At 36.8% G+C, this 13,345-nt stretch overlaps 1 protein-coding gene across 2 annotated transcripts in view; it reads right to left on the bottom strand.

Moving 5' to 3' along the window:
• The window catches only part of NRDC (nardilysin convertase), a 97,203-nt gene that overhangs the window by 27,301 nt on the left and 56,557 nt on the right, over positions 1-13,345 (bottom strand). For both annotated transcript variants that reach the window (XM_005894727.2, XM_005894728.3), the window contains 2 exons: positions 13,269-13,327; positions 12,708-12,762 (listed from right to left, as the gene is read on the bottom strand). In XM_005894727.2, coding sequence (XP_005894789.1) covers positions 12,708-12,762; positions 13,269-13,327 — 114 coding nt within the window. The remainder of the gene's footprint in view (positions 1-12,707; positions 12,763-13,268; positions 13,328-13,345) is intronic.

The raw sequence follows: 13,345 nt of genomic DNA, 5'->3' as shown, positions 1-13,345 counted from the left end.
AACAGACCTTTGTTGGCAAAGTAATGTCTCTGCTTTTGAATATGCTATCTAGGTTGGACATAACTTTCCTTCCAAGGAGTAAGCATCTTTTAATTTCATGGCTGCAGTCACCATCTGTAGTGATTTTGGAGCCCCAAAAAATAAAGTCTGACACTGTCTCCACTGTTTCTGCATCTATTTCCCATGAAGTGATGGGACCAGATGCCATGATCTTCGTTTTCTGAATGCTGAGCTTTAAGGCAACTTTTTCACTCTCCTCTTTCACTTTCATCAAGAAGCTTTTTAGTTCCTCTTCACTTTCTGCCATAAGGGTGGTGTCATCTGCATATCTGAGGTTATTGAGATTTCTCCCGGCAGTCTTGATTCCAGCTTGTGCTTCATCTAGCCTAGCATTTCTCATGATGTACTCTGCATAGAAGTTAAATAAGCAGGGTGACAATATACAGCCTTGACATACTCCTTTTCCTATTTGGAACCAGTCTGTTGTTTCATGTCCAGTTCTAACTGTTGCTTCCTGACCTGCATACAGATTTCTCAAGAGGCAGGTCAGGTGGTCTGGTATTTCCATCTCTTTCAGAATTTTCCACAGTTTATTGTGATCCACACAGTCAAAGGCTTTGGCATAGTCAGTAAAGCAGAAATAGATGTTTGTCTGGAACTCTCTTGCTTTTTCCATGATCCAGCGGATGTTGGCAATTTGATCTCTGGTTCCTCTGCCTTTTCTAAAACCAGCTTGAACATCAGGAAGTTCACGGTTCACGTACTGATGAAGTCTGGCCTGGAGAATTTTGAGCATTACTTTACTAGAGTGTGAGATGAGTGCAATTGTGCGGTAGTTTGAGCATTCTCTGGCACACTGCCTTTCTTTGGGATTGGAATGAAAACTGACCTTTTCCAGTCCTGTGGCCACTGCTGAGGTTTCCAAATTTGCTGGCATATTGAGTGCAGCACTTTCACAGCATCATCTTTCAGGATTTGAAATAGCTCAACTGGAATGCCATCACCTCCACTAGCTTTGTTTGTAGTGATGCTTCCTAAGGCCCACTTGACTTCACATTCCAGGATGCCTGGCTCTAGGTCAGTGATCACATCATTGTGATTACCTGGGTCGTGAAGATCTTTTTTGTACAGTTCTTCTGTCCATCTTGCCACCTCTTCTTAATATCTTCTGCTTCTGTTAGGTCCATACCATTTCTGTCCTTTATCGAGCCCATCTTTGCATGAAATGTTCCCTTGGTATCTCCTATTTTCTTGAAGAGATCTCTAGTCTTTCCCATTCTGTTGTTTTCCTCTATTTCTTTGCATTGATCACTGAGGAAGGCTTTCTTATCTCTTCTTGCTATTCTTTGGAACTCTGCATTCAGATGCTTATATCCTTCCTTTTCTCCTTTGCGTTTCGCTTCTCTTCTTTTCACAGCTATTTGTAAGGCCTCCCCAGACAGCCATTTTGCTTTTTTGCATTTCTTTTCCATGGGGATGGTCTTGGTCCCTGTCTCCTGTACAATGTCACGAACCTCATTCCATAGTTCATCAGGCACTCTATCTATCATATCTAGGCCCTTAAATCTATTTCTCACTTCCACTGTATAATCATAAGCTATCCCACTTTGAAGGTCAGGAAGGGCGACGGTGAGGAGATACCCCTCGTTGAAGGTAAGGAGCAGCTGCTACACTTTGCTGGAGCAGCCATGAAGAGATACCCCACGCCCAAGGTAAGAGAAACCCAAATAAGATGGTAGGTGTTGCAAGAGGGCATCAGAGGGCAGACACACTGAAACCATACTCACAGGAAACTAGTCAATCTAATCACACTAGGACCACAGCCTCGTCTAAATCAATGAAACTAAGCCACGCCTGTGGGGCAACTCAAGACAAGCAGGTCATGGTGGAGGGATCTGACAGAATGTGGTCCACTGGAGAAGGGAATGGCAAACCACTTCAGTATTCTTGCCTTGAGAACCCCATGAACAGTATGAAAAGGCAAAATGATAGGATACTGAAAGAGGAACTCCCCAGGTCAGTAGGGGCCCAATATGCTACTGGAGATCAGTGGAGAAATAACTCCAGAAAGAATGAAGGGATGGAGCCAAAGCAAAAACAATACCCAGCTGTGGATGTGACTGGTGATAGAATCAAGGTCTGATGCTGTAAAGAGCAATATTGCACAGGAACCTGGAATGTCAGGTCCATGAATCAAGGCAAATTGGAAGTGGTCAAACAAGAGATGGCAAGAGTGAATGCTGACATTCTAGGAATCAGCGAACTCAAATGGACTGGAATGGGTGAATTTAACTCAGATGACCATTATATCTACTACTGCAGGCAGGAATCCCTCAGAAGAAATGGAGTAGCCATCATGGATAACAAAAGAGTCTGAAATGCAGTACTTGGATGCAAAACGACAGAATGATCTCTGTTCGTTTCCAAGGCAAACCATTCAATATCATAGTAATCCAATTCTATGCCCCAACCAGTAATGCTGAAGAAGCTGAAGTTGAACAGTTCTATGAAGACCTACAAGACCTTTTAGAACTAACACCCAAAAAAGATGTCCTTTTCATTATAGGGGACTGGAATGCAAAAGTAGGAAGTTAAGAAACACCTGGAGTAACAGGCAAATTTGGCCTTGGAATATGGAATGAAGCAGGGCAAAGACTAATAGAGTTTTGCCAAGAAAATGCACTGGTCATAGCCAACACCCTCTTCCAACAACACAAGAGAAGACTACACATGGACATCACCAGATGGTCAACGCCGGAATCAGACTGATTATATTCTTTGCAGCCAAAGATGGAGCTCTATACAGTCAACAAAAAACAAGACCGGGAGCTGACTGTGGCTCAGATCATGAACTCCTTATTACCAAATTCAGACTTAAATTGAAGAAAGTAGGGAAAACCACTAGACCATTCAGGTATGACCTAAATCAATGGAATATTAGTCAGCTATTATAAAGAATGCATTTGAATCAGTTCTAATGAGGTGGATGAAACTGGAGCCTATTATACAGAGCGAAGTACGTCAGAAAGAAAAGCACCAGTATAGTATACTAATGCATATACGAATTTAGAAAGATGGTAATGATGACCCTATATGTAAGACAGCAAAAGAGACACAGATGTAAAGAACAGACTTTTGGACTCTGTGGGAGAAGACGAGGGTGGGATGATTTGAGAGAATAGGTTGAAACATGTATATTATTATATGTGAAATAGATCGCCAGTCCAGGTTCGATGCATGAGACAGGGTACTCAGGGCTGGTGGACTGGGATGACCCTGACGGATGGGATGGGGAGGAAGGTGGGAGGGAAAGTTGGGGATGGGGAACACATGTACACCCATGGCTGACTCTCGTGAATGTATGGCAAAAACCATCACAATATTGTAAAGTAATTAGCCTCCAATTAAAATAAATTTTAAAAAAAGAATAACAACAACAAAAAAGAATTTGAAAAAAAATTTTTTTAATTAAAAAAATGTATACATAAAACTGAACTAATGACTAAAAGTTCTACAACCTATGAAATGGAAATACTTTTGCAGAGGAAATCAACCAATTCAAGTATTTTCTGAGCACCCAAATGCATGGTATCTTAAAAAGTGACATGTCCTTTAGATACCAAGTGGCTCTATTCCTACATTTTACAATGAGGAAATTACTCAGATTAATTAGGTGACTTGCTCCAGAGCACACAATAAGTGACAGGCAGAATAAACACTACAGCTCAGGCCTCTTAACACAACAGTGAAAATACTACACTGCCCAGTCCTTTCATAGACAATCTGGTTGTTCTCTCATGGAACAGAAGACAGAAAGAGAAATAAAGCTTGCAACATTCATGGAGGAGAAATGAGACATGAATGTATCAAATCAGAAATCATAGGTATATGCTAACTACTACATTATTGCATTAAAATAGAATATGGAAAAAGTATGGGGAAAAAAGTATTGTTAGCCTTTTTTGCCTCTCCTGAATCATATGTTGATAAGTACTAATAATATGTGTGTGTGTGTGTGTGTGTGTGTTTAAGTTAAGGTACTTTTTTTCCCCTGAAGTATAACTGATATATAGTATTAGTTTCAGGAGTCTGACATAGCGAGTCCATATTTTCATATACTACAAAATGATCACCAGAGTAAGTCTAGTTACCATCTGTCACCCTACAAAGTTACTATAACGTTACTGACTATATTCCCTATGCTGTACATTACATCCCCATGACTTATGTACTTTATAGCTGAAAGTCTGCATGTCTTCATCTCCTTTGCCTATTTCACTTAGTTCCCACACCTTCAAGTGCTATTACTATTTAAAATTACTCCCTTGATAGAGGAACTGTGGCTCCTGAGGCATGCGGGATACAGAGAAACTGAAAATGTAGTCGATCAGATTTTGGAAATAACTACAACAGGAGGTCTGAAAAACAAAGAGGTCATTTTCATCTCATCAGTCCTAGATGAAGAGATCAAGTCCTGAGCCTTTGGAGTGGGAGCACTGACTCCAAGACCCTAGGCTACCAGAGAATTAACCCTAGGGAATATCAATTAGTGAGAACTCACACAAAGGAAACCAGCTAAATACAAAACCCAGCATCAGCCAACCACAAGTAGCACCCTGTACAGGATGCCTCATCTAAACAACAAACAAAACAAAAATACAAACCCAATCAGCAGCAGCCAGGATTACCACCTCACTCAGCCTTGCCCATGGGGGGGCGGGGGGGGGAAACTCAGCACAATTCTCACCCAATATGAAGCTTACACAAATCCCTGGACCAACCTTAGGAGGGCAGAAACCAAAAGGAAGAAAGAATTTAACCCTGAAGCCTGGGAAAAGGAGACCTGAAACACAATAAGTTAAAAAATAATAATAATAATGAAAAGGCAGAGAAATACTACACAAATGAAGGAACAAACTAGAAACACAGATGTCCAAATAAATCAAGAGGGAATAGGCAAACTACCTGAAAAAGAATTCTGAATAATGACAGTAGAGATGATCAAAAACCTTGAAAACAGAACGGAGAAAATGTAAAAATCAATTAACAAAGACCCAGAAGAATTAAAGAATAAACATAGAGACAAACAACATAATTATTGAAATTAAAAATATTCTAGAAGGAATCAATAGCAAAATATTTGAAACAGAAGAACAAATCAGTGAGCTGGAAGATAAAATGGTGGAAGTAACTTCTGAAGAGCAGAATAAAGTAAAAAGAATGAAAAGAACTGAGGATAATCCCAGAGACCTCTGGGACAATATCAAACGCACCAACATTCAAATTATAGAGGTCCCAGAAGAAGAAGAGAAAAAGAAAGGGTATGAGAAAATTTTTGAAGAGATTATTGTTGAAAATTTCTGCAACATGGAAAAGGAAATAGTCAATCAAGTCCAAGAGGCGCAGAGTCCCATACAGGATAAACCCAAGGAGAAACATGCCAAGACACATACTAATCAAACTAACAAGGACTAAAACACAAAGAAAGAATATTAAAATCAGCAAGAAAAAAGCAACAAGTAACATACAAGGGAAACCCCATATGTTTAACAACTGTTCTTTCAGCAGAAACTCAGCAGGCCAGAAGGGAATGGCAGGACATATTTAAAGTACTGAAAGGGAAAAATCTACAACCAAGATTACTGTACCCAGCAAGGATCTCATTCAAAATTGATGGAGAAATAAAAAGCTTTTCAGAAAAGCAAAAGTTAAGAGAATTCAGTACCACCAAATCAGCTTTACAACAATGTTAAAAGGACTTACATAGTCAAGAAATACAAGAGAAGAAAAAGATCTACAAAATAAACCCCCAAAATTTAAAAAATGGCAATAGGAACATTTATCAATAATTACTTTAAATGTAAATGGATTAAATGCTCCAACCAAAAGACACAGACTGGCTGAATGGATACAAAAACAAGACCTATATATATGCTGTCTGAAGAAACCCACTTCAGACATAAAGACACATATAGACTGAAAGTGAGAGGATGGAAAAATGTATTCCATGCAAATGGGAAGCAAAAGAAAACTGGAGTAGCAATTCTCATATCAGGCAAAATAGACCTTAAAATAAAGAAGATTACAAGAGATAAGGAAGGACACTACATAATGATCAAGGGATTAATCCAAGAGGAAGACATAACAGCTGTAAATATCTATGTACCCAACACAAGAGCACCTCAATACACAAGACAAACACTAACAGACATAAAAGGAGAAATTGACAATAACACAATAATAGGAGACTTTAACACCCCACTCACACCAATGGACAGATCATCAAAACAGAAAATTAATAAGGAAACACAAGTCTTAAATGATACATTAGATGAGATAGGTCTCATTGATATCTTCAGGACATTCCATCCAAATGCAGAAGAATATACCTTCTTCTCAAGTGCACATGGAACATTCTCCTGGGTCACAAATCAAACCTCAGTAAATTTAAGAAAACTGAAATTGTATCAAGCATCATCTCCAACCACAATGCTATAAGACTAGAAATCAATTACAAGAAAAAACACAAACACATGGAGATTAAACAACAGGATTAATAACCTAAAGAGACTAAATAATCAACAGATTATTGAAAAAAATCAAAAGGGAAATCAAAAAATTTCTAGAAACAATTGACAATAAAAACATGACAACTCAAAACCTATGGGATACAGCAAAAGCAGTTCTAAGGGGGAAGTTTATAGCAGTACAATCCTACCTCAAGAAACAAGAAAAACATCAAATAGACAATCTAACTTTACACCTAAAACAACTTGAAAAGAACAACAACAACAAAAAAAACCAAAATTAGTAGAAGGAAAGGAATCATAAAGATCTGAGCAGAAATAAATGAAAAAAGAAATGAAAGAAACAATAGTAAAGATTAATAAAACTAAAAGCTGGTTCTTTGAGACGATAAACAAAATTGACACTCCTTTAGCAAGACTCATCAAGAAAGAGAGAGAAGAATCAGATCAACAAAATTAGAAATGAAAAAGAAGAGGTTAAAACAGACAATCAGAAATACAAAGGATTATAAGAGAGTATTATGAACAACTATATGGCAAGAAAATGGATAACCTGGAAGAAATGGACAGTCTTCTTCCAAGACTGAAACAGGAAGAAACAGAAATTATGAACAACACAATTACAGGCACTGAAATTGAAGCTGTAATCAAAAATCTCCCAAAAGACAAAAGCCCAGGACCAGATGGCTTCACAGGAGAATTCTATCAAGCATTTAGAGAGACCTAAGGCCTATCCTTCTAAAACTCTTTCAAAGATGCTCAACATCACTCATTATCAGAGAAATGCAAATCAAAACCACTATGAGGTACCATTTCACGCCAGTCAGAATGGCTGCGATCCACAAGCAATAAATGCTGGAGAGGGTGTGGAGAGAAGGGAACCCTCTTACACTGTTGGTGGGAATGCAAACTAGTACAGCCACTATGGAGAACAGTGCGGAGATTCCTTAAAAAACTGGAAGTAGAACTGCCTTATGATCCAGCAATCCCACTGCTGGGCATACACACTGAGGAAACCAGAACTGAAAGAGACACGTGTACCCCAATGTTCATCGCAGCACTATTTATAATAGCCAGGACATGGAGGCAACCTAGATGTCCATCAGCAGATGAATGGATAAGAAATCTGTGGTACATATACACAATGGAGTATTACTTAGCCATTAAAAAGAATTCATTTGAATCAGTTCTAATGAGATGGATGAAACTGGAGCCTATTATACAGAGTGAAGTAAGCCAGAAAGAAAAACACCAATACAGTATACTAACACATATATATGGAATTTAGAAAGATGGTAACAATAACCCTGTATACGAGACAGCAAAAGAGACACTGATGTATAGAACAGTCTTATGGACTCTGTGGGAGAGGGAGAGGGTGGGAAGATTTGGGAGAATGGCATTGAAACATGTATACTATCATGTATGAAACGAGTCACCAGTCTAGGTTCGATGCACGATACTGGATGCTTGGGGCTGGTGCATTGGGACGACCCAGAGGGATGGTATGGGGAGGGAGGAGGGAGGAGGGTTCAGGATGGGGAACACATGTATACCTGTGGTGGATTCATTTCGATATTTGGCAAAACCAATACAATATTGTAAAGTTTAAAAATAAAATAAAATTAAAAAAAAAAAAAAAAATAAATAAATAAATAAATAAATAAAACTCTTTCAAAAAATTGGAGAGGAAGGAACACTTCCAACTCATTCTACGAAGCCACCATCAAGGATACCAAAACCAGACAAAGACAACACAAAAAGAGAAAACTACAGGCCAATATCACTGATGAACATAGATGTAAAAATTCTCAACAAAATTTTAGCAAATAAGATTCAGCAACACATCAAAAAGATCATACACCATGATCAAGCTGGGTTTATTCCAGGGATGCAAGGATTCTTCAATATATGCAAATCAATCATGATATACCATATCAACAAATCAAAAGATAAAAACCATATGATAATCTCAACAGATGCAGAAAAAGCCTTTGACAAAATTCAGCACCCATTTATGATTAAAACTCTTCTAAAAATGGGCATAGAAGGAACCTACCTCAACAAAGTAATGGCCATATGTGATAAGCCTTACAGCAAACATTATTCTCAATGGTGAAAAACTGAAAGCATTCCCCCTAAGATTAGGAACAAGACAAGGGTATCCATTTTCATCACCATTATTAAACATAGTCTTGGAAGTCCTAGCTATAGCAATCAGAGAAGAAAAAGAAATAAAATGATTCCCTCCACTGTGTTCTGAATTTTTTAACCAGTTATTTTCACCAGCCACTTATTTATAAGTTAACTTTATAAGTTAACAATCAGAATGTTACTAAATTGAGTGACTCAAATATTTCCTATGCAAAAACAGGACCCTGGTTAAAAGTAGATCTTTAGTGCCAAGGCAGTGCAGAAAGTACTAGAAGAAAACACTTGAATGCTATCCTTTATTTTTTTTTAAGATAAAATTCACAAACCATAAAATTTACTTTTAAGGTATACAACTAAAAATAAAGTATATAACTCAGTGGGTTTTGGTATATTCATAAAGTTGTATAATCATCATTTATATCTGTTGATAGTTCTAGATTCAGAATATTTTCATCAGTCCAAACAGAAACTTCCATATCCACTAAGCAGTTGCTCCCAGTTACTCATAACCCCTAGCTACTGAAAACCATCAGTCTGTATTCTGGCTCTACAATTTACCTTTTCTGGTTATTTCATATGAAGTGAATCATATAACACGTGACCTGTGGTGTCTGGCTTCCTTCACCTAGCATAATGTTTTCAAAGTTCATGCATGTTGTAGAATGAATTAGTACTTAATTCCTTTTTATGCTGAATAATGTTCCACAGTATGAAAATTCTACATTTTGTTTAGCCATTCATTCAGTGAAGGACATTTGGTTTCTACAATTTGGTTATAATCAATAATGCTGCTGTGAACATAAGTGTACATGTATTTATGTGGACATACATTTTCAATTCTCTTGGGTATATACCTGTAAGCCAGTAACTGCTGGCTTGTAAGGTATCTCTATGCAAAACTTTTTAAGGTCATTGTTTTCTAAAGCTACTGCACCATTTTACACTCCTAACTGTATTACACATTATATATATTTATATATCGTGAGTCCAAGTTCCCATGTGAAATAAAAATTATTTTTAAATTCCTCAGTTATAAAAGACTGGTTTAAACAGTCTGAAAGAGCATTTCTATTTGTCTTTACTGGTGAAAACAAGAAAAATGTCTGAAGAGAAGATAGGTTAACTTTGTTAGTAAAACAGAAATATATAAAAGCTGAAATAAGCTGAGCTACTTGAGTTAAAATTTAGCAGTTCAGAGATATGAACCATTCACATTTGTTCTTTGTTCTGATTAGGGTTTGATCTAAAATCTTTTGGATTCATGTTTTAAAATTAAGACAAGCATTCAGTAGCACTGCACTAAAGGTAAAAAAAATGAGCTACAAAATGGGAGCTACAGAAAAGGTATCTTGAAATGTCTTGCTAAGAAGGAACTAGAGCAGCAGAAAGAAAATGTTACTCAACTAATGCTAAAAATCCAATACCTAAAAAAGAAATAAGGGTATTACTTATGGCAGGCCCACAATTCTTACTCCCACTCTTTCCCTAACACAGTTCTAGCCCACATGCTGCCACAACAGCTGACAAGAACACCAAAAAAAAATCAGGTTTTTTTCCATCAACTGCTAAGGTTGATAGAAGGACCTGTGGGTTATAGGTGTATCAATCTATACAGAGATTGTCTAGAGGACCATCAAATGGCCAATACAAATCACAACAGCTCTCTGTTTTCATAGAATAAGATTTCTATTTTAAATGACTTCAATCATATAGAGCAGACTGCAGAGGAATCAACAACAACTGGAAGCTTATAGCTTTTACAACCTTGTCCTCATGTACTTAAGTCTTTTTGACTTGTAGTAGATACACAGGGAATTGTTTCCAATGATGATCCAAAAAGGCAGATTTCAAGATGTTCTATGAACTGGTTCTAAATTAGGGCTCTTAATCAAGGGTCCACAGATACCTTCCACAAGATATCAGTGGACAAAATCAGGGAGAGTGGGAAGCATGAAGTTGACTGGGAAGAAATTACGTATTTTCATTAAACTATAACTTAGCATTTTTACTCATTTATGAGTATATAGGCAAAAAATCATAGTAATATTATCAGCTTCTAGGACTACAATCGATAGAAATCACAATACAGTTCAAAATTGCACACTCACTGCTACTTAAAGTTGTAATAATTATTAGATCTGCCATTAGATCTTGTTATTTAATAATATATCAATAGAGACCCATATTACTAATTCTTACTATTTTGAGTACTTTATTTCCATATTCCTTTGCAACCTACTGCATTTTATCTTATGCATTTAAAAACAGTATTCTATAAAAAGGAACCCTCCTACCCTACTGCTGGGAATGTAAAGAGGTGCAACCATTATAGAAACTGATGGAGGTTCCTTTAAAACCTAAAAATTGAGCTACCACATAATCCAGCAATCCCTCTCCTGAGCCATTTATCTGGAAAAGATGAATACCCCAATTTAAAAGATGAATGCACCCCAATGTTCATAGTAACATCATTTATAATAGCCAAGACAGAAACAACCCAAGTGCCCATTAACAGATGACTGGTTTAAGATGTGATACACACACACATATACTGGAATATCACAGCCATTAAAAAGAATGAAATACTGCCATCTACAACACTGTGGATTGACCTAAAGGTATCATACTAAGTGAAGTAAGTCAGATACAGAAGAACAAATATTGTATATCATTTATATGTGCAATCTAAACACAAGTGAATCTACATACAAAACAAAAACAGACTCGAAAACATAGAAAACAAACTTATAGTTACCAAAGGCAAAAGAGATGGGCGGGGTTGGGGGTGGGATAAATTAGGAGTATAGATACAGATACAAATTACTATATATAAAAGAGATAAGCAGCAAGGACTTACTGTATAGCACAATGAACTATATTCAATATTTTATAATCTACAATGGAAAATAATCTGATATATACAATATATAGATACACATATATCACTGAATCACTTTGCTGCACATCTGAAACTACCATATAATAATACAGAACAACTATACTTAAATTCTATGGTCTGTATAATATTTAACAGTATTGTTTCAATGTTAAATTTTCTGAGCATCACAATTTTAGTGAGGTTATATAAGAATATGTTTTTAAGTAGCAGATTCATGGTAAGAGGTATCATGATGTCTGTAATTATGAAACCTCCCAAAAATACATACACATACACATAAATAAGAGGCATGAGAGAGAAAAGAGAAAGAAAATATGGCAACATATTAAGAACCAGTAAACCTAGGATGAGGGATATACCAGTGATCATTGTACTACTTGGGAGATATTTCTGAGAGTTTAAAAAAATGAAGAGATAAGAGAATGTTCTGAGGAGGGGTCCAAAGGATTAAAGAGATTCCAAAGGGATCCAAGATACAAAATGGGTTTTTTAAAAACCCTGCTTTAAACTTATTACCTTTCATCCTTTCATATACCCTATGCTATAGACATGAAAAGACCATTTCCTTTTTCACAGTACCCCAGAGTTCCTTACTTATGTGCTTCCTAATACTTAGAATGTGTCTAAACCTTAACTAATTTTTAATACTGAATTCAGTTCAAATTTATTATACCCATAAAGCCTTCCTTGTCCTATTCCAATCAAGACAAATGCTTTCCTTACCCTGAAAGCACAAAACACACTATTTCTAACACTACAAATAGTAATCACTTCACATTACCCTGTAAAATATATTCACAATATTTGAATTCCCAAAATATAAGCTCTCCATGAATGTTTATCAAAGGGATCAAAAAGATCCACAGATGAAAATGACTACACAAATGAACGACTGCCACACAACAAATGACCTGTGTCAATCTGCCTAATTGTCTCTCTGTTACTCAATATAAATGCTCAAAAACACAAGAGTTAATTTTCAGATAGCCTCAAGGCCATCTTGAGACTCACATGACAGAGAGTGGCAGAATTAAAACTCCAGGGACACTTCCAAAAAGAGGAACAATGTCCACATCAGTTTCAACTTGGTCACAGACAATATTTAAAAAGAATTTGACTTCTAGTACCTGTTCTTGGTAATGAAATTCATTATCTTCAATTTTCTGAATCTCTTCAAAAATTCTGTGAAAGAACAAAATTATAATTAGAAGACATATTTAAACTTCTCATTAGAATCATCTAAAAATAAACAGAATGCCCACATAACCTGTATATTTAACATACATTCACATGTAGAATAATAAGGGTATGGAACCAGTAACAGAAACTTAAAAGTAAAAAGTATTAGTCACTCAGTCGTGTCTGACTCTTTGCGACCCCATGGACTGTAGGCTACCTGGCTCCTCTGTCCATAGGGTTCTCTAGGCAAGAATACAGGAGTAGGCTGCGATTCCCTTCTCCAGGGGATCTTCCTGACCTGGGATGGAACCTGGGTCTCCTGCACTGCAGGCAGATTCTTTGCCATCTGAGCCACCAGGGGAGTCCCTAGTAAGTGGAGTTTAAGCAAGAAATGCCTGGGAACACCATCAAGGTAGGCCTAATCCATGTCTATTGGCAGCCTGAAGGCTAAAACATACTAGGATTGACCCCTGGCCTAATTCTAATAAGTATATGTATATAAATATTACCTTTTCTCTGGGCCAAGCTTTTGCAGCATTTTTAAATACTGGAAGACAGTATGAGCAACCTAAAAACAAAGCATCTA

The sequence above is a fragment of the Bos mutus genome, chromosome 3 (genome assembly GCF_027580195.1).
Source record: "Bos mutus isolate GX-2022 chromosome 3, NWIPB_WYAK_1.1, whole genome shotgun sequence".
Lineage (NCBI taxonomy): Eukaryota > Metazoa > Chordata > Mammalia > Artiodactyla > Bovidae > Bos > Bos mutus.
Note: the sequence above shows the minus strand (reverse complement) of the source record. Positions and strands in the feature narration are given on the sequence as shown.